Source organism: Cervus canadensis, chromosome 32 (assembly GCF_019320065.1).
Source record: "Cervus canadensis isolate Bull #8, Minnesota chromosome 32, ASM1932006v1, whole genome shotgun sequence".
Taxonomy (NCBI): Eukaryota; Metazoa; Chordata; class Mammalia; order Artiodactyla; family Cervidae; genus Cervus; species Cervus canadensis.
The window spans coordinates 37,319,532-37,338,316 of NC_057417.1; the positions used below are offsets into that span (position 1 = coordinate 37,319,532).

Genomic DNA, 18,785 nt, shown 5'->3' on the forward strand with positions numbered 1-18,785 from the left:
TCCAGATGGCCTCAGCCGCTTTGTGCAAGCCTGGTAGGCAGGCAGCTGCTATCCGCTTAATCCAGTTCAGGGCTTTCCGAAACGTCTGCTGCAGTCACTGCAGGAGCTCTTTAAATCGCTCAAGTATGGAGAAGAAAATGGCAACCCACTTGGAGAAGGAAATGGCAGCCCACTCCAGTACTCTTGCCAGGAAACGTCCATGGACAGAGGAGCCTGGCGGGCTGCAGTCCATGGGGTTACATGACTGAGCGTGTGTGCACGAGGGTGGAGGGAGAGGGGTTGGCAGCAATAAACTAGTAGAACTAAAAAAAATTAAAATAATAAAATCGTTCAAGTATCCAGGCGTACCAACTCCTTGAAGTGGAGGAGTCAAAGGGCTGGTTCGGGCCTGGGGGACTGTAGGAGCCAGATGGGGGACTGTAGGAGCCGGAGGGCTCACAGACTCTGCGACGAACCTCTTGCTGTGTTTCACAAAGCAAGGGACTGGATTCCTGCAGGGATGGGAGGCAATGGGGCAATGTCCTGACCGAGCCGAGGCCTCCCAACCTTTAGGAGACTCTGGGACCCAGAAGCCCATGAATGAAAACTGCCTGCCTTCCTGCCAACAGCTCCACAGACACAAAGACTTTTCCCAAAACCTGAGCCTGGCCTCTTGGTTCCCCTCAAATAATAAACCCTGGTGGTTTATTGTACCTGAAGGTGGACTGACCTCTGAACCCTGCTCCAGCCGCACAGCGGGGCTCTGGTCACCGAGCACTGAGTGGGGAAGCTGATGCCCCAAGGCTGCCCCTCCGGAGCTCTCAGGGACCCCCACCCCCGCTCCGGGGAGCTCTGTGCATTTGTGGCAGGACCAATGACAAGACAGACCAGTGGGGAAGGGAATCAAGAGGAGCTGAGATGTCAGCTCAAACGAACCCTGATGCTTGGTTGTACCTGCCTGTAGGTGGTTGGCCTCGGAACCCAGCACCAGGCCCACGGGGCTTATCAGGCAGGAAGCTGAGTCCAGGGCTCTGGCCCCACGTGCGCTGAGTGGGGAGGCCGATGCCAGCAAGGCTGCACCACCTGAGATTTCAGGGACCCCCTTCACCCCCCACTCCAGGGAGCTCTGTGCACACGTGCCAGCACCAAGGACAGAGGGGAGGGGAAGGAAGGCGCTGAGACAGTGGCTCCAACTCACTGGAAGCTTCTCTTGAATGGAATCTTCAACGAATTCAAGGATGTCCCTCATGAGTGCCTCCTGGGGAGAGGAGGTGTGCGGTCTGTACTCCTGCCCCGCTGCTGAGGTCAGGGGTCCCCACTGCCGCCCCCCGTGCATCCAGGTGAGTCTGAAGGGGGCCAGGGCCCCAGACCCCATACCCTGGCTGATCAAACTCTGAGGACTACCCTTAGCAGGGGACAAGGGCCAAACTCACCTCCATCTCGGCTAGGGCTGCCTCCATCTGTTGGGAAAAAAACACTCTGTTTAAAACACCCCTGTCCTCTCTCACTTTCACCCTGGACCCCAAGTTCCAGCTAGTTCTCATCTCTGCCCAGTCACCCCAATAACTAACCCTCAACCTGGGGACCATGCGTCTGGCATGCCTGCCCTGCCCTCGTTGCCCTGTGGTCCGGACACCTCCCTCAGCATCCCTGGGCCTCCGTATCCCTTCCTGTGCACTCACCTGCCACACAGGTGTGCGTTTGTCCAGTGTAAGGACTGGACGCTGAGCTGTGACCCTCATCATCACCGTGACTGTGACTGTGACCCCACCCCACCTCCCTCAACCTGGGGAGGGTTCGGGGGTGGGCCACACTGACCCACCTGTGCTTTTTCTGGTTGATTTCCCATCATATCACAGAAATAATCCACACGGCGGTGCTGTGAACAGAGAGGGACTTGAGTAAAAGAAGCTCGATCCTTCTCCCTGCTGGGTCCCAAGTGGGCCAGATGTTCTTGGCTTTACCCAGCAGAACCCAGGCCTCCCGAGCCCCCAGCTATACATGGAGATGAGCTTCTTACAATTTGGGCCCTGAGAGAATCCAGGTTGCATGGGACTCCCTGTGGAGGAAACAGTGAAAGTCGGTCTTCTGACCTTGTAACCACCGAGACCTGTTTCACACACACACACACACACACTCTCACACCCAAGGAGGACCCTTGCCCTGGAGTAGGGCTCTGGTCACCGAGCACTGAGTGGGGAGGCTGATGCCCCAAGGCTGCCCCTCTGGAGCTCTCAGGGCCACCCCCCCCGCCCCCCCCCGCTCCGGGGAGCTCTGTGCATTTGTGGCAGGACCAATGACAAGACAGACCAGTGAGGAAGGGAATCAAGAGGAGCTGAGATTTCAGCTCAAACTCACGGAGTTGTTTTTAACTTGAGCATCCACAGCGTCAGCCACATCTGCGCTGCATGTGCTCTGGGGAAAGAGAATGTGGAGACTGCCCACGGGGCTTGCAGCTGAGGTCTGTGGGCCCCACTGGGCCTCCCACAGGTCCAGAGGAGTCAGAAGGAAGACAGACATCCAGACCCAGTACCCTGGCTGATCCCAACTGTGGGGACTCAACTTCAGGGGAAGGGCAAGACCCAAACTCACCTCCAATTCAGTAAGATCCGAGCAGACCTATTGGGAAAATATCACTCAGTTTAAAATTCCCCTGCCCTGCCCTCTCTCACTTTGAGTCTCAATCCCAAGCCCGAGTCTGTGCTCACTGGTGTCCCCTCTTCCCCTGGTGGCTGGGGACCAGGCATCTGACACTGCTGTTCTGTCGTTCTGCCCTGTGACTTGCACACCTCCCCAGCAGCCCTGGGCCTCCGTATCCCCCACCTGTGCGGTCACTGGATACACAGGTGAATTTTGTGCAGTGTAAGGACTGGGCTCTGAGCTATCACCTTCATCATCACCATCATCATGAAATTGTTAGGGGAGGCACAGTGACTGAAACTGCGCACCCTGGCCAGGCACCACCATAACCATCTGCATGAGTAACTTTAGGACAGGAGGTCCTAGTGAGGAACAGGCAACTAACAAGCCACCAGTAACTGGAAGAGTTGGGGAAAGGTCAAAAGGAGACGCGACGTGTCTGACCACCTCCCAGGATCCTTCTCACTGGCATCCATCTTGGCTGAGCAAGGCATGCACCACCAGGAAGGACCCCGAGTCAGACTGACCGGCCAAAGACAACCCAGAAACTAATCCCATCACCATAAAGCCCAAGACTGCGAGCCAGCAGACAGAGCAGTCCTCCTGGCTTCCCTTACCCTCCTGCTCTCCGCCTGGGCGCCCTTTCTCAATAAACTCTCTTGCTTTGTCAGCATGCCATCTCCACAGATAATTATTTCCAAGTGTTAGACAAGAGCCCACTCTCAGGCACTGGAAAAGTTCTTCCTTCCTGCAACAAAGCCACCCCATTCCACTTACACTGGAGACGGGGGAGTTCACTGACCCACCTCATCTTTAGATTTCCATACAAGGGTTTCACAGAAGTTGTCAACAAGTTGGTGCTGTGAAGAGAGACAGAGTTGGGACGAAGAGGCCTGGTCCTTTCCCTCCTGGGGCCCAGGTGGGTCAGGACACCCTCAGGTTCAGCTACCGATCCTCCCAACCATCCATGGGGATGAACTGCTTACCATTCTGCCTTGCAGGATATCGATGGGATCTTCGAAGTCCTGTGGAGATGACAGCGACAATGAGGCTGATGAGACCTCACCAACCATTGCGGATCTGTTACACACTCACACACTCACACAAGGAGGACGATTGCCCTGGAGTGGCAGGTCCAGGTTCCCAGATGCCAACCTGGTTCCCAGATGCCCAGCCCTCCGTGGTCCCGCTGAAAGCTGACCAGGGAGGAACTGGTGCTGTCTTCTCCTGTCTCAGGCGCTGACGGTGACAGTGGCCCTTGGGTGTCTTCCTGACCACTGACCCTGCAGACCCGTGGACCCTAGCCCCTTCCCCTTCAGACACTTGACTCCATCTCAGAGGTGGGAGGTGCCCCACCGAATCCTCCCGAGACTCCACATAACCGCGGGAATCTGGCGTGTCCCCGCTGCCCTCCTGGCCCTGGGGGGTCAGTGTGGCTCAGAGCACGTGCAGGGCTCCCATCTGCACACCCTGTGTCCGGGGGCCCATCCTGTCAGCCCCGCATCACACACGACTGGGCAAGGAGACACCTCGCGGGTCCTGGGAACACTCTGCTGCCCTCATCGTCCTCTCACTGGGCCTGAGCGCTCAGCCTGGGTCACCCCTGATGATTTCCCAGATTCCGGTGTTCCATGGCCCAGAGCCCCTGAGCATCTGGTCACCCTCAGAACTCAGGTGGGGGAGTGGGACAGAGGGCGGAGGGCTCCCCAAAGGGAAAGAATAGACTCAGCTCAGCGTGGCTTCAGCTCCTGATCCAGGCCCTGAGAGCAATGCCTTCAGTTTCCAGAAAAACACCACACGCCTCTACCCCCGGGTTTCCAGGCTGTAGAAAGGGTCCCCAGGGACGACTGATTCCTCTGACCCGGACACCCTCCATGTGCAGCTCCCTCACCAGAATGTCGACTCTAATTCCTAAAGTGACTCCTCTGTCCCTTGACTCTGGTTCCTCAGTCCTCTCAGCCCAGAACGGCCCCCTGGGACCTCCACAGAGCTGCTGCCATACCTGTCCTCTAGCAGGAATGCCGCCCCAGAGCCAGGACCTGCTGCGTAAGGAACGGGATCTAGGACGGGGGGAGTGTGGGGGAGAATGGGTACATGTGTATGTATGGCTGAGTCCCTTCGCTGTCCACCTGAGACTATCACAGCTGTGTTAATCATCTCTATTCCCACACAAAATTAAAAGTTAAAATAGAGAGAGCGAGAGAGAACGAGACAGAGAGAGAGAAATCTTTGTGCACAAACACTTTCAGAAATGGAGAGACAATAAATAGTTGAAGTCCAGCTGAGAACTTTCCAAAAGAAATAAAGGAGAGGGCTCAGAGCAACAGGCGTCTATATGGTCTGTGTCAGTAACTGTTTGGAATGTCGGGTTAGAGACAGCAGAGCACCCCCCTCCGCCCCGGATCGCTGTGAGCGACAACGCAGCCGCACGCCCAGGAACCGGCACACGGCGCTGACCCAGATGCTCTCTTCCAGATTCGGAACCTCCAGACAGGCGGAGACCGAGGGTCTCTGGAATATATGGCATAGTCCTTGCTGCACTTCCAGAAGGAAGGGACTGGACTCCTGCTGGGATTCCTGCAGGGATGGGGGGCTGTTCAGGGACCCACCCCGGGAGGGGCAGACTCTGATCCTGCCCTGACCGAGGCCTCCCAGCCCTTGCGAGACGCTGGGACTCAGAAACACACAAAAGGAAACTGCCTGCCTTCTGGCCAACAGCTCCACAGACACAAGGACTTCTCCCAGAGACTGGGCCTGGCCCCTCAATTCCCCGCAAAGAACAAACCCTGATGCTTGGTTGTACCTGCCTGTAGGTGGTTGGCCTCGGAACCCAGCACCAGGCCCACGGGGCTCATCAGGCAGGAAGCTGAGTCCAGGCTCTGACCCCCGTGTGCTGAGTGGGGAGGCCGATGCCAGCAAGGCTGCACCACCTGAGATTTCAGGGACCCCCTTCACCCCCCACTCCAGGGAGCTCTGTGCACACGTGCCAGCACCAAGGACAAGAGAGGCCAGAGGGAACAGGAAGGAAGGCGCTGAGACAGTGGCTCCAACTCACTGGAAGCTTCTCTTGAATGTGATCTCCCAGGTATTCCACGACGTCCTCGCTGAGTGCCTCCTGGGGAGAGGAGGTGTGCAGTCTGCACTCCCACCCCGCTGCTGAGGTCAGGGGTCCCCACTGCCGCCCCCCGTGCATCCAGGTGAGTCTGAAGGGGGCCAGGGCCCCAGACCCCATACCCTGCCTGATCCAGCTCTGAGGACTACCCTTAGCAGGGGACAAGGGCCAAACTCACCTCCATCTCTCCTTGGGCTGCCTCCACCTGTTGAGAAAAAAGCACTCTGTTTAAAACACCCCCACCCTGTCTCACTTACACCCTGAACCCCAAGCCCCAGCTAGTTCTCATCTCTGCCCAGTCACGCCAATAACTAACCCTCAACCCGGGGACCATGCGTCTGGCATTCCTGCCCTGCCGTCGTTGCCCTGTGGTCTGGACACCTCCCTCAGCATCCCCGGGCCTCCGTATCCCTTCCTGTACACTCACCTGCCACACAGGTGTGCGTTTGTCCAGTGAAAGGACTGGACGCTGAGCTGTGACCCTCATCATCACCGTGACTGTGACCCCACCCCACCTCCCTCAACCTGGGGAGGGTTCGGGGGTGGGCCACACTGACCCACCTGTGCTTCTTCTCGTGGATTTCCTATATTATTACGGAAATAATCCACACACCTGTGCTGTGAACAGAGAAGGACTTGAGTAAAAGAAGCTCGATCCTTCTCCCTGCTGGGTCCCAAGTGGGCGAGATGTTCTTGACTTTACCCAGCAGAACCCAGGCCTCCCAAGCCTCCAGCTATACGTGGAGATGAGCTTCTTACCATTCGGACCCTGAGTAAAGCCAGGTGACTTAGGACTCGCTGTGGAGGAAACAGTGAAACTTAGGCTTCTGACCTTGAAACCACCGAACCTGTTTTACACGCACACACACTCACCCCAGGATGCCCCTTGCCCTGGAGTAGGGAGGTCAGCATGGTGCCCAGATGCCCAGCCCTCCGTGGCCCCGCTGAGAGCTGACCAGGGAGGAACTGGCGCTGTCCTGTCCTGTCTGAGGCACTGACGGTGACAGCGGCCAGTCTTCCCGACCTCTGACCCTGCAGACCCCTGGCCCCAGCCCCTTCCCCTCCAGACTCCAGACACTTGATGCGTCATGGAGCTGCCCCACTGACCCCTCAGGAGACTCCACATAACGGCGGGAATCTGGCGTGTCCCTGCTGCCCTCCTGGCCCTGGGGGGGTCAGTGCGGCTCAGAGCACGTGCAGGGCTCCCGTCTGCACACCCTGTGTCCGGGGGGCCCATCCTGTCAGGCCCGCATCACACGTGACTGGGCAGGGAAACACCTTGCGGGTCCTGGGAACACTCTGCTGCCCGCATCGTCCTCCCACAGGGCCTGAGCGCTCAGCCTGGGTCACCACTGATGACCACTCCCAGATCATGGTGTTCCATGGCCCAAAGCCCCTGAGCATCTGGTCACCTTCAGAATTGAGATGAGGGATTGGTACAGAGGGCGGAGGGCTCCCCAAAGGGAACGAATATACTCTGAGCTCAGCGTGCCTTCAGCTACTGATCCGGGCCCTGAGAGAAATGCTTTCAGTTTCCAGGAACACGTGGTCAGGCCCCGCAACTCGGGGGTTTTCAGGCTGTAGAAGGGATCTGGATGGGGTTGGGGGATCTTCCCTTGTGGTCCAGGGGCCAAGCCTCCCAGTACTCAGTGTAGGGGGTTCGGTTGGAACCCTGGCCAGGGAACTAGACCCCACATGCTGCAACTAAGATCCCTGAGACAAAAGAAATTCAATAAACATGAACACGGTTTAGAAGGAGCCCCAAGGATGGCTCATTCCTCTGACACCGCAGATGCTCCATGTCTGACTCCCCCAGGAGCATGACGACTCTAATTCCTACATGCAACCTGGTCCATCGTTCCTTCCTTGGTCCCAACAGAGGCCCCCACACTGAGCTGCCCCCCAAACCGACCTCCCAGCAGGAGCCCCAGCCCCACAGCCAGGACCTGCTTCAGAAGGAAAGGGCTCAGAGCAACAGGAAACCAAAGCATGTTTGCCAACGATTATCCAGAATTTCAGGATGGTGACAGCAGAGTGTTCGACCAGGGTCATTGTGAGACTGGGCGCTTTGATGGCACAGGTCCCATGTGTGGACCCTGTGCTTCCCCAGTGGGAAGGAAATGGCAACCCGCTCCAGCATCTCTGCCTGGAGAATCCCATGGACCGGGGATCCTGGTGGGCTACAGTCCCTGGTTCGCAAAGAGTCTGAGTGACTCACACTTTTACTTTCCCCAGGGGCCACCCCAGCACCCAGGGAGGGTGGTACAGATCTGCTGTTCGCAGAGCAGTCAGCAGGGCTGGGGCTGAGCGGCTGGGAGCAGGGACAGACTGCAAATGAGACCCCAGGCCCACTCTCCCCTCATCCCTCGTAGTCACTCACCCTAGCCAAGCTCATGGTGGCTTAGGGTCCTCCCGCTGGGACCTGGTGGAGAAAGAGTGGGAGGAAAAGTGCTTCAGGAAGCGGGCTCGCCCACCACCCTGGACGGCCCTCCGCCTGCAGGTCTCCCCCACCCCCCCCCCGACTCCCCAGAGCCCCTCACCTGAGATCCTGCACCCAGAGCTCTGGCTGAGCACTGCCCTGCTGCCCCTGAGACCAGCAACTTAAGAACTGGCCAGGGAGGGGCGGAGAGGGTGAATCCCTGCTGGGAAACAGGTTGTGTGTGTTTGAAACAGAAACTGAGACAGAAATAGAAGCAGATACGGGGGCGGGGGAGACAGAAGGAGGGGAAGACATGGAGCCAGAGGTCTGAGGGGCTGGGGCGGGGAGGGCGTGTCCCTTACACTCTGGGTCCTGGGTCAGGGCCCCCCTCCCTGAGCTGGATCAGGATCTCTGAGCACAGTTTGGGGCGCGTCCCCCCACCATCAGCCCGAGCGAAGGGAGGGATGGGGGGCAAGTCCAGACTTGGGACCATAGTTTGAGGAAGCTTCAGGAGGAGCCGACCAGGGCCGTGGATCAGACTGCACCCCACTCCACATCCAGAGAAGCTTCTGTAGCCACCCTGCCCTCAGGAAGTCACAGGACCTGCAGGGAGCCTGAGCTGGAGACTCTCCGCGGGGCCCCGGCACCCAGGGCAGGGGCCGGGCCTGTGTGCCTGACACACAGGATGTGTCCCCTCTGAAGGGGCTGAAGCGAGCCTTGCTGACCGTCTGGGCCCCGCTCACCAGGGTCTCCTGAGCCCTGCTCGGGCCCCCAGTCCTCAGGCACCATGGCAGGGGTCTCCCTGGCCCTGGCCATCCCCACAGGGCCTGACTCTCACAGCCTGGCCCACCTCTCCTGAGACCACAGCCCCTCACAGCCCAACACAGCCATGGCCTTGCCTCTGTCCTAGAGACCCAGGGCGGCCGCAACAAAGAGCCACAGACCCGGGTGTCAGCCACACACGTTTATTCTCACGGTGGAGCCTAGAAATTGAAATCAAGGCGTCAGCAGGTAGTGGTTGCTCTGAGAGCCCTGAGGGAAGCATGTGTTCCAGGCTTCTCTCCTAGGCGTGCAGACGGCTGTCTCCAGGTCTACATGGCACCCTCCCTAGACAAGTATCTGTCTCCTAATTCCCCATATTCATCAGGTCACCAGTCATAACGGATTAGGGCCCACCCTAACCACCTCATGGTAACTTGATTCCCTGTAAAGACCTCCTCCAGATGCTGGTGGTTAGGACTTCACTGTGAATTTAAGACAACACGAGTCAGTGTCTCATATTCTTGAAGAGGAACCGGCCTCCTGATGGGCCACCTGTGTGCACCCCATGGGGACAAACCTACGAATCCCACCTCTCAGGAAAAGTCTCTCTTGGGTCCACCAGACCCCAGCCGGCATCCCCTGCCCCTTAGGAGCCCGTTCAGTTGTCTGAACCTCCCTTCCCACACCCAGGAGGTCCAGATCCTTCCCTGAGCCAGCTCAGAACTCCAGGGTAGGAGGGAGACCACAGAGCCGCTCTTGCTCAGCTGCAGGCTTCCCTGGTGGCTCAGAGGGTAGAGATTCCACCTGCAATGAGGGAGACCTGCATTCGATCCCTGGGTCAGGAACATCCCCCTGGAGAAAGAAACCCACTCCAGGATCTTGGCCCGGAGAATCCCACGGACTGCATCCTCCATGGAGAGGGTCACAGAGTCAGACACGGCGGAGCGGTTTTCACTTGCTTCAGCTGCACACCTCATTTCCAGGTCTTACCTCCGGTGATCCGGCTCCCTGAGAGGTGACACCGGGCACCTCCACATCTGTCTCAGGAAGGCCACCTCCTGAAAGGCCTTTCGTGTCTCACTGTGGGCTGAACCCTTTTCTTTATAGAGTTTTGGTGAGATATAATTCACATATCGTACAATTCACCCAGGAAAGTGCCTAATTCAATGCACAGTACTACTCAACCATCACCACCGAAAATTTCAGAACACTTTTATCATCTCAAGAAACCATCCTGCACCCCTAAGCCAGCATCCTCCAGGGCCCACCACCAGGCAATCCCTAAGTCTGTTTTTAACTTTCTGAGGTGCCGCTAGACGATTTCTCGAGGCTTTCCCGGTAGCTCAGAGGTAGAGTCCGCCTGCAATGCAAGAGATCCAGGTTCAATCTGTGAGTCAGGGAAGATCCCCGGGAGGAGGACATGGCAACCCACTCCAATATTCTTGCCTGGAAAACCCCATGGACAGGGGAGCCTGGAGGGCTCTGGTCTATGGGGCCACGGAGACAGCATTGAGCGTGCACGCACACACAGAAGGGTAGTAAATGTTTTCTGGCTCCATGCCCTGACCACATGTAACATTTGCAATTTTTTTGCCCCCATTCTGTGGGTTGTCTTTTTTTTTCTGGTGCTGCCCTTTGAAATACAAAGTTTTATGTCTATATATTTTAATAATTTGTATCATTTATTTCCGATTCTTTTAATAACATATCAATGCGATGTGGCATTTTTGTGAAGCAGGCTTCATGAAGTCTGAGAGGCTGGAGAAGTGTCCACTGTTGCAGTGAAAGGAGCCTCAGATGTCACATGGGACATCCCTCTCTGGGCCCCTCCAACCAACTTTTGGTTGCTCCCCCAGCTCATTCTCAGCCACCCTGTCCCCCATCAATGATGGATTCCAGCCTCTCCTGTAAAATAGTGATTCGGGTCTGTCCCGTTCCTGCCACCAAGCTTCAGTCTCTGGCTCCATCACTGCTCCAAGGAAGGCTTTTCTCTCCTGTTATTTTTATTGTCCTGCTTCAGGGCTGACAAGCTTTGCGAACACAGGTTTCCTCCTCCTCATACTTAGAAAGGGTCCTGACAGAGGCCCAGAGGGCTTCTGGTGCCTTTGAATTCTCAGGTCCCTGGCTGGTTGAAGACACCTGGCTGTCATCCTCCTTCTGCTCTGGTTGTGACCATGCTGGGCTCCATGCCCCCTGGGTCAGCTCTGGGCAGCACTGTGGGCCCGCTGAGCCTGGGTGACACATTAAGAAATGGTGGGTATGTGACTCCACCCATGGGGGTTGAACCTTTCTCACCCAGGCCGTGAGCTGGGCTCTGTAAACACAGGAAGAGGTTACAGAACTTGGCAGAGACACAGAAAAGCCACAAGACAGAGATGCAGCTGCTGGCCTGTCTCCCTTGCACAGGAGGACCACGCCCCACTCCCACCACCCCAGGTTGTTCAAATACAGATTCCTGTCCCCAGACCCTAGTGTAGATTCAGAGTGAGAACATGGAATCTGCACTTTAAAGTTTCCACGGTCATTCTCCCTCTCTCTTTTTTCTTTTTTTTGGCCAGATCAGGCGAGTTGAGGGATCTTAGCTCTGAGACTAGAAATTTCACTCAGGCCATGACAGTGAAAGCGCCTGATTCTAACCAGTGGACCACCAGGCAACGCCCTTCGTGGGTCATCCTATGTGGGTATTCCAGTAGCAGATTTGCAGAGGCACTGGTTTTGAGATGCTGAATTCTGTGATGAGTCTGTGGTCGGGGATGGTCAATGAGGTGGCTCAGGTTCCATGCACTCATCACCCAGGAACATTGAGAAAGCATTGACCCCAGACAGAGAGGGGACCAGTCCACTGTCGTCCCACCTGCATGAGCTGATGGGAGCCAAGCAGTTCCCTAGCGGGCGGCAGGGGCTCAGGTGTGGAGGCGGGGAGAGGTGTTTCAGGTGCAAGAGGGCTTCCCCCTGAGACTGGGCAGTTCTGGTTCCAGTGTGCTGAACGGAGAGAAGGTGCACGAGGCCGACTGTGGAGCATCATCTACGTGTGACCAGTGACACCACCCAGGACGTGGGGCTGGGCGATCAGGGGTGGTCTCAGGGCTGATTTGGGGTCCCCAGCCATGTGGGGTGCTTGGGATTTCACAGACGCAGCACAGGGAGACAAACATCACAGAGGGCCTGGAGAGCCAGGCTGGGGTTCAGCGTCCCGGCATGGGCGGTGGGGCCCGTACCTAAAGGCCCAAACAGCTTGGCACGGCTATTGACAGGAGGGGCCTGGGCTGCCTGGCGCACAGCCGGGGCCTTCAGGAGGGAATGAAGGCCGTCTGGGCACTGAGCCCTCTGGCCCCTCGATCCTAAGTGAAGTGGCTGGTGTCTGCTGCCCTGGCCGGCCCCACAGGGCTTGTCGCTCACAGCCTGGCCACCCTCCTTGCTGGGGCAACAGCCTCGCACAGCCCAGCACCTCCATGGCCTTCTCGTATGTCTTCCAGGCCCAGGGCCACCATTACAAAGAACCCCAGACCCGTGTATCAACAACACACATTTCTTCTCTCACAGTGCAGCCTAGAAGTGGAAGTCAAGGTGTCAGCAGGTATGGTTCCCCTGAGAGCCCTGAGGGAAGCCTGTCTTCCAGGCCTCTCCTAGGCTGGTAGATAGGCATCTCCATGTCGACACAGCGTCCTCTCCAGACATGGATGTGTCTCCTAATCCCGCATTTTCATAAGGTCAGCAGTCACAATGGATTAGGGCCCACCCTGAGGACCTTGTTTACCTTGATTCCTTGTAAAGACCACCTCCAGATGACGTAGCATTCAGAGGACTTCAGCATAGGAATTTGGGGACACAGTGGGACTTCTGATATCCTTGAAGGGCAACTGGATTTGAAAAGTAGAGGTGTTTCTTGAGCACAGCTGGAAGGGAATGCTCTGAGCCTGGGGCTGGGAGGTTCAGTCGTTAGGTGTTGGGAGGAACACAGGGCGACAGGAGTCCCCAGTGTCACAGGTTTAGGTTTAATACTCCTCGAAGACTCTTGTAGAAATGCTTTTATCCAGGATAAAGCATAAGTCATAAGGACAGGAGACTAGGAAGGACCAACAGGATGGGTTACTAGACCTGGATGAGTCTTCTGAGAAGAACTGCCCCACAGAGGGGCACAAACCTGTCAGCACTCCCCAGACGGCCTTCACCGCACTGCAGACGGCCTTCACCGCACTGCAGACGGCCTCTGGGATGGCCGCCGTTGTCTCCCGCAGCAAGGACAGCCAATCGGAACACCTCTGCTGGAGACTCTGCATAAAGCCCAGGAACTGCCGCCAGGCTCTGGCCCAGATGCTCTCTTCCGGATTCTGGACCTCGGGACAGGCAGGTACTGAGGGTCTCTGGATTCTGCAGCGGAGTCCTTGCCACGCTTCCTGATGCAAGGGACTGGACTTCTGCATGGATTCCTGCAGGGATAGGGGCCTGTTCCGTGACCTGCCCTGGGCTAGGCAGGCCTTCGTCCTGACCTGACCGAGTCCTCCCAGCCCTTGCGAGACACTGGGACTCAGAAACACACGAAAGGAAACTGCATGCCTTCCGGCCAACAGCTCCGCAGATACAAGGACTTCTCCCAGAGACTGGGCCTGGCCCCTCGGTTCCCTTCGAAGAACAAACCCTGATGCTTGGTTGTACCTGCCTGTAGGTGGTTGGCCTCTGAACCCAGCACCAGGCCCACGGGGCTCATCAGGCAGGAAGCTGAGTCCAGGGCTCTGGCCCCCGTGCGCTGAGTGGGGAGGCTGATGCCAGCAAGGCTGCACCACCTGAGATTTCAGGGACCCCCTTCACCCCCCACTCCAGGGAGCTCTGTGCACACATGTCAGCACCAAGGACAAGAGAGGCCAGAGGGGAGGGGAAGGAAGGCGCTGAGACAGTGGCTCCAACTCACTGGAAGGTTCTCTTGAATGTGATCTTCCAGGTATTCCACGACGTCCTCGCTGAGTGCCTCCTGGGGAGAGGAGGTGTGCAGTCTGTACTCCCGCCTCGCTGCTGAGGTCAGGGGTCCCCACTGCTGCCCCCCGTGCATCCGGGTGAGTCTGAAGGGAGCCAGGGCCCCAGACCCACACCCTGGCTCATCCAACTCTGAGGACTACCCTTAGCAGGGGGCAAGGGCCAAACTCACCTCCATCTCTCCTAGGGCTGCCTCAATCTGTTCAGAAAAAAGCACTCTGTTTAAAACACCCCCACCCTGTCTCACTTTCACCTGAACCCCAAGCCCCAGCTAGTTCTCATCTCTGCCCAGTCACCCCAATAACTAACCCTCAATCCGGGGACCATGCGTCTGGCATGCCTGCCCTGCCCTCGTTGCCCTGGGGTCCGGACACCTCCCTCAGCATCCCTGGGCCTCCGTATCCCTTCCTGTGAACTCACCTGCCACACAGGTGTGCGTTTGTCCAGTGTCAGGACTGGGCGCTGAGCTGTGACCCTCATCATCACCGTGACTGTGACCCCACCCCACCTCCCTCAACCTGGGGAGGGTTCGGGGGTGGGCCACACTGACCTACCTGTGCTTCTTCTGGTTGATTTCTCATCTCAAGACAGAAATAATCCACATGGCTGTGCTGTGAACAGAGAGGGATTTGAGTAAAAGAAGCTCGGTTCTTCTCCCTGCTGGGTCCCAAGTTGGCCAGAACGTTCTTGGCTTCACCCAGCAGAACCCAGGCCTCCCGAGCCCACAGATATACGTGGAGATGAGCTTCTTACCATTTGGGCCCTGAGAGAAGCCAGGTTACGTGGGACTCCCTCTGAAGGAAACCATGAATCTCAGACTTCGGACCTTGTAACCACCGAGACCTGTTTTACACGCACACACACTCACCCAAGGATGCCCCTTGCCCTGGAGTAGGCAGGTCAGCATGGTGCCCAGATGCCCAGCCCTCCGTGGCCCCACTGAGAGCTGACCAGGGAGGAACTGGCGCTGTCCTGTCCTGTCTGAGCTGCTGACGGTGACAGCGGCCAGTCTTCCCGACCTCTGACCCTGCAGACCTCCGGCCCCAGCCCCTTCCCCTCCAGACACTTGATGCGTCACGGAGGTGCCCCACTGACCCCTCAAGAGACTCCACATAACAGCAGGAATCAGGCGTGTCCCCGCTGCCCTCCTGGCTCTGGGGGGTCAGTGCGGCTCACAGCGTGTGCAGGGCTCCCGTCTGCACACCCTGTGTCCGGGGGCCCATCCTGTCAGGCCCGCATCACACGTGACTGGGCAGGGAAACACCTTGCCGGTCCGGGGGACACTCAGCTGCCCGCATCGTCCTCTCACTGGGCCTGAGCGCTCAGCCTGGGTCACCCCTGATGACCACACCCAGATCCCGGTGTTCCATGGCCCAGAGCCCCTGAGCATCTGGTCACCCTCAAAATTGAGACGGGGGAGTGGGACAGAGGGCGGAGGGCACCCTAAAGGGAAAGAATAGACTCTAAGCTCAGCGTGGCTTCAGCTGCTGATCCATGTCCTGAGAGAAATGCTCTCAGTTTCCAGGAACTCTTAGTCAGGCCCCGCCACACAGGGGTTTCCAGGCTATGGAAAGGATCCGGGTTGGGGTAGGGTGTCTTCCCTCGTGGTCCAGAGGCCAAGGCTCTCAGCACTCAGTGTAGGGGGGTTCAGTTGTAACTCTGGCCAGGGAACTAGACCCCACACGCTGCAACTAAGATTCCTGACAAAAGAAATTCAATAAATACGAATAAGCATTAGAAGGAGCCCCGAGGATGGCTGATTCCTCTGACACCGCAGATGCTCCATGTCTGACTCCCCCAGGAGCATGACGACTCTACTTCCTACACTCACCCTGGTCCATCGCTCCTTCCTCGGTCCCAGCAGAGGCCCCCACACTGAGCTGCCACCCAAACCGGCCTCCCAGCAGGAGCCCCAGCCCCACAGCCAGGACCTGCTACAGAAGGAAACGGCTCAGAACAACAGGAAACTGTAGCGTGTTTGCCAACTATTATCCAGAATTTCAGGATGGTGACAGCAGAGCGTTCGACCAAGGTCATTGTGAGGCTGGGTGCTTTGTTGGCACAGGTCCCACCTTGTGACCCTCTGCTTCCCCAGTGGGAAGGAAATGGCAACCCACTCCAGCATCTCTGCCTGGAGAGTCCCATGGACAGGGGACCTGGTGGGCTACAGTCCCCGGGTTCACAAAGAGTTGGACACCACTGAGTGACTCACACTTTTACTTTCCCCAGCGGCCACCCCAGCAGCCTGGGAGGGTGGTACAGATCTGCTGTGCGCAGAGCAGTCAGCAGGGCTGGGGCTGAGCTGCTGCGAACAGGAACAGGAGGCAAATGAGACCCCAGGCCCACTCTCCCCTCATCCCTTGTAGTCACTCACCCTAGCGAAGCACATGGTGGCTGAGGGTCCTTCCGCTAGGACCTGCTGGAGGAAGAGTGGGAGGAAAAGTGCTTCAGGAAGCGGGCTCGCCCACCACCCTGGACGATCCTCCGCCTGCAGGTCTCCCCCACCCGCACGACAGGCTCCCCAGAGCCCCTCACCTGAGCTCCTGTACCCAGAGGTCCAGCTGAGCACTGCACCGCTGCCCCAGAGAGCCAGGGACTTAAAAACTGGCCAGGAGAGGGTGGAGCCCTGCTAGGGAGGAGCCAGGGTCAGCTGTGTGTGTTTGAGACAGAAAGTGAGACAGAAATAGAAACAGAAATAGGGGTGGGGGAGACAGAAAGAAGGGAAGACATGGAGGCAGTGGTCTGAGGGGCCGGGGCGGGGAGGGCGTGTCCCTTACACTCTGGGTCCTGGGTCAGGGCCTCCCTCCCTGAGCTGGATCGGGATCCCTGAGCCCAGTTTGGGCCGCATCCCCCCACCATCAGCTCGAGCGAAGGGAGGGATGGGGGAAAGTCCAGACTTGGGACCATAGTTTGAGGAAGCTTCAGGGGGAGCCGACCAGGGCCCTGGATCAGACTGCACCCCACTCCACATCCAGAGAAGCTTCTGTAGCTGCCCTGCCCTCAGGAAGTCACAGGACCTGCAGGGAGCCTGAGCTGGAGACTCTCCGCGGGGCCCCGGCACCCAGGGCAGGGGCCGGGCCTGTGTGCCTGACACACAGGATGTGTCCCCTCTGAAGGCGCTGAAGCGATCCTTGCTGACCTTCTGGGCCCCGCTCACCAGGGTCTCCTGAGCCCTGCTCGGCCCCCCAGTCCTCAGGCACCATGGCAGGGGTCTCCCTGGCCCTGGCCATCCCCACAGGGCCTGACTCTCACAGCCTGGCCCACCTCCCCTGAGACCACAGCCCCTCACAGCCCAACACAGCCATGGCCTTGCCTCTGTCCTAGAGACCCAGGGCGGCCGCAACAAAGAGCCACAGACCCGGGTGTCAGCCACACACATTTACTCTCACAGTGGAGCCTAGAAATTGAAATCAAGGCGTCAGCAGGTAGTGGTTGCTCTGAGAGCCCTGAGGGAAGCATGTGCTCCAGGCTTCTCTCCTAGGCTTGTAGACAGCTGTCTCCAGGTCTACATGGCACCCTCCCTAGACAAGTATCTGTCTCCTAATTCCCCATTTTCATCAGGTCACCAGCCGTAATGGATTAGGGCCCACCCTAAGGACCTCATGCTAACTTGATTCCCTGTAAAGACCACCTCCAGATGCTGGTGGTTAGGACTTCACTGTGAATTTAAGACAACACGAGTCAGTGTCTCATATCCTTGAAGAGGAACCGGCCTCCTGATGGGCCACCTGTGTGCACCCCATGGGGACAAACCTACGAATCCCACCTCTCAGGAAAAGTCTCTCTTGGGTCCACCAGACCCCAGCCGGCATCCCCTGCCCCTTAGGAGCCCGTTCAGTTGTCTGAACCTCCCTTCCCACACCCAGGAGGTCCAGATCCTTCCCTGAGCCAGCTCAGAACTCCAGGGTAGGAGGGAGACCACAGAGCCGCTCTTGCTCAGCTGCAGGCTTCCCTGGTGGCTCAGAGGGTAGAGATTCCACCTACGATGAGGGAGACCTGGGTTTGATCCCTGGGTCAGGAACATCCCCCTGGAGAAAGAAACCCACTCCAGGATCTTGGCTCGGAGAATCCCACGGACTGCATCCTCCATGGAGAGGGTCACAGAGTCAGACACGGGCGGAGCGGTTTTCACTTGCTTCAGCTGCGCACCTCATTTCCAGGTCTTACCTCCAGTGATCTGGCTCCCTGAGAGGTGACACCGGGCACCTCCACATCTGTCTCAGGAGGGCCACCTCCTAAAAGGCCTTTCGTGTCTCACTGTGGGCTGAATCATTTTCTTTATAGAGTTTTGGTGAGATATAATTCACATATCATACAATTCACCCAGGAAAGTGCCTAATTCAATGCACAGTACTACTCAGCCATCACCACCGAAAATTTCAGAACACTTTTATCATCTCAAGAAACCATCCTGCACCCCTAAGCCAGCATCCTCCAGGGCCCACCACCAGGCAATCCCTAAGTCTGTTTTTAACTTTCTGAGGTGCCGCTAGACGATTTCTCGAGGCTTTCCCGGTAGCTCAGAGGTAGAGTCCGCCTGCAATGCAAGAGATCCAGGTTCAATCTGTGAGTCAGGGAAGATCCCCGGGAGGAGGACATGGCAACCCACTCCAATATTCTTGCCTGGAAAACCCCATGGACAGGGGAGCCTGGAGGGCTCTGGTCTATGGGGCCACGGAGACAGCATTGAGCGTGCACGCACACACACAAGGGTAGTAAATGTTTTCTGGCTCCATGCCCTGACCACATGTAACATTTGCAATTTTTTTGCCCCCATTCTGTGGGTTGTCTTTTTTTTTCTGGTGCTGCCCTTTGAAATACAAAGTTTTATGTCTATATATTTTAATAATTTGTATCATTTATTTCCGATTCTTTTAATAACATATCAATGCGATGTGGCAT

The 18,785-nt window shown here is 57.4% G+C and overlaps 1 protein-coding gene across 10 annotated transcripts in view; it reads right to left on the reverse strand.

Moving 5' to 3' along the window:
• Positions 1 to 206: 206 nt before the first annotated feature.
• The window catches only part of LOC122432994, a 48,379-nt gene continuing 29,800 nt past the window's right edge, over positions 207 to 18,785 (reverse strand). The window contains exons 1-16 of one of the 10 annotated variants that reach the window (XM_043455379.1): positions 16,419 to 17,091; positions 16,258 to 16,299; positions 15,485 to 15,583; positions 14,637 to 14,675; positions 14,438 to 14,494; positions 14,056 to 14,082; positions 13,822 to 13,881; positions 3,606 to 3,644; positions 3,426 to 3,479; positions 2,572 to 2,598; positions 2,338 to 2,394; positions 2,000 to 2,038; positions 1,802 to 1,858; positions 1,413 to 1,439; positions 1,178 to 1,237; positions 244 to 491 (exon numbers count right to left, since the gene is read on the reverse strand). In XM_043455379.1, coding sequence (XP_043311314.1) covers positions 303 to 491; positions 1,178 to 1,237; positions 1,413 to 1,439; positions 1,802 to 1,858; positions 2,000 to 2,038; positions 2,338 to 2,394; positions 2,572 to 2,598; positions 3,426 to 3,479; positions 3,606 to 3,644; positions 13,822 to 13,881; positions 14,056 to 14,082; positions 14,438 to 14,494; positions 14,637 to 14,639 — 696 coding nt within the window. In that variant the 5' untranslated portion in view covers positions 14,640 to 14,675; positions 15,485 to 15,583; positions 16,258 to 16,299; positions 16,419 to 17,091 and the 3' untranslated portion in view covers positions 244 to 302. The other 9 variants (XM_043455374.1, XM_043455377.1, XM_043455381.1 and 6 more) reach the window with 9 other exon arrangements.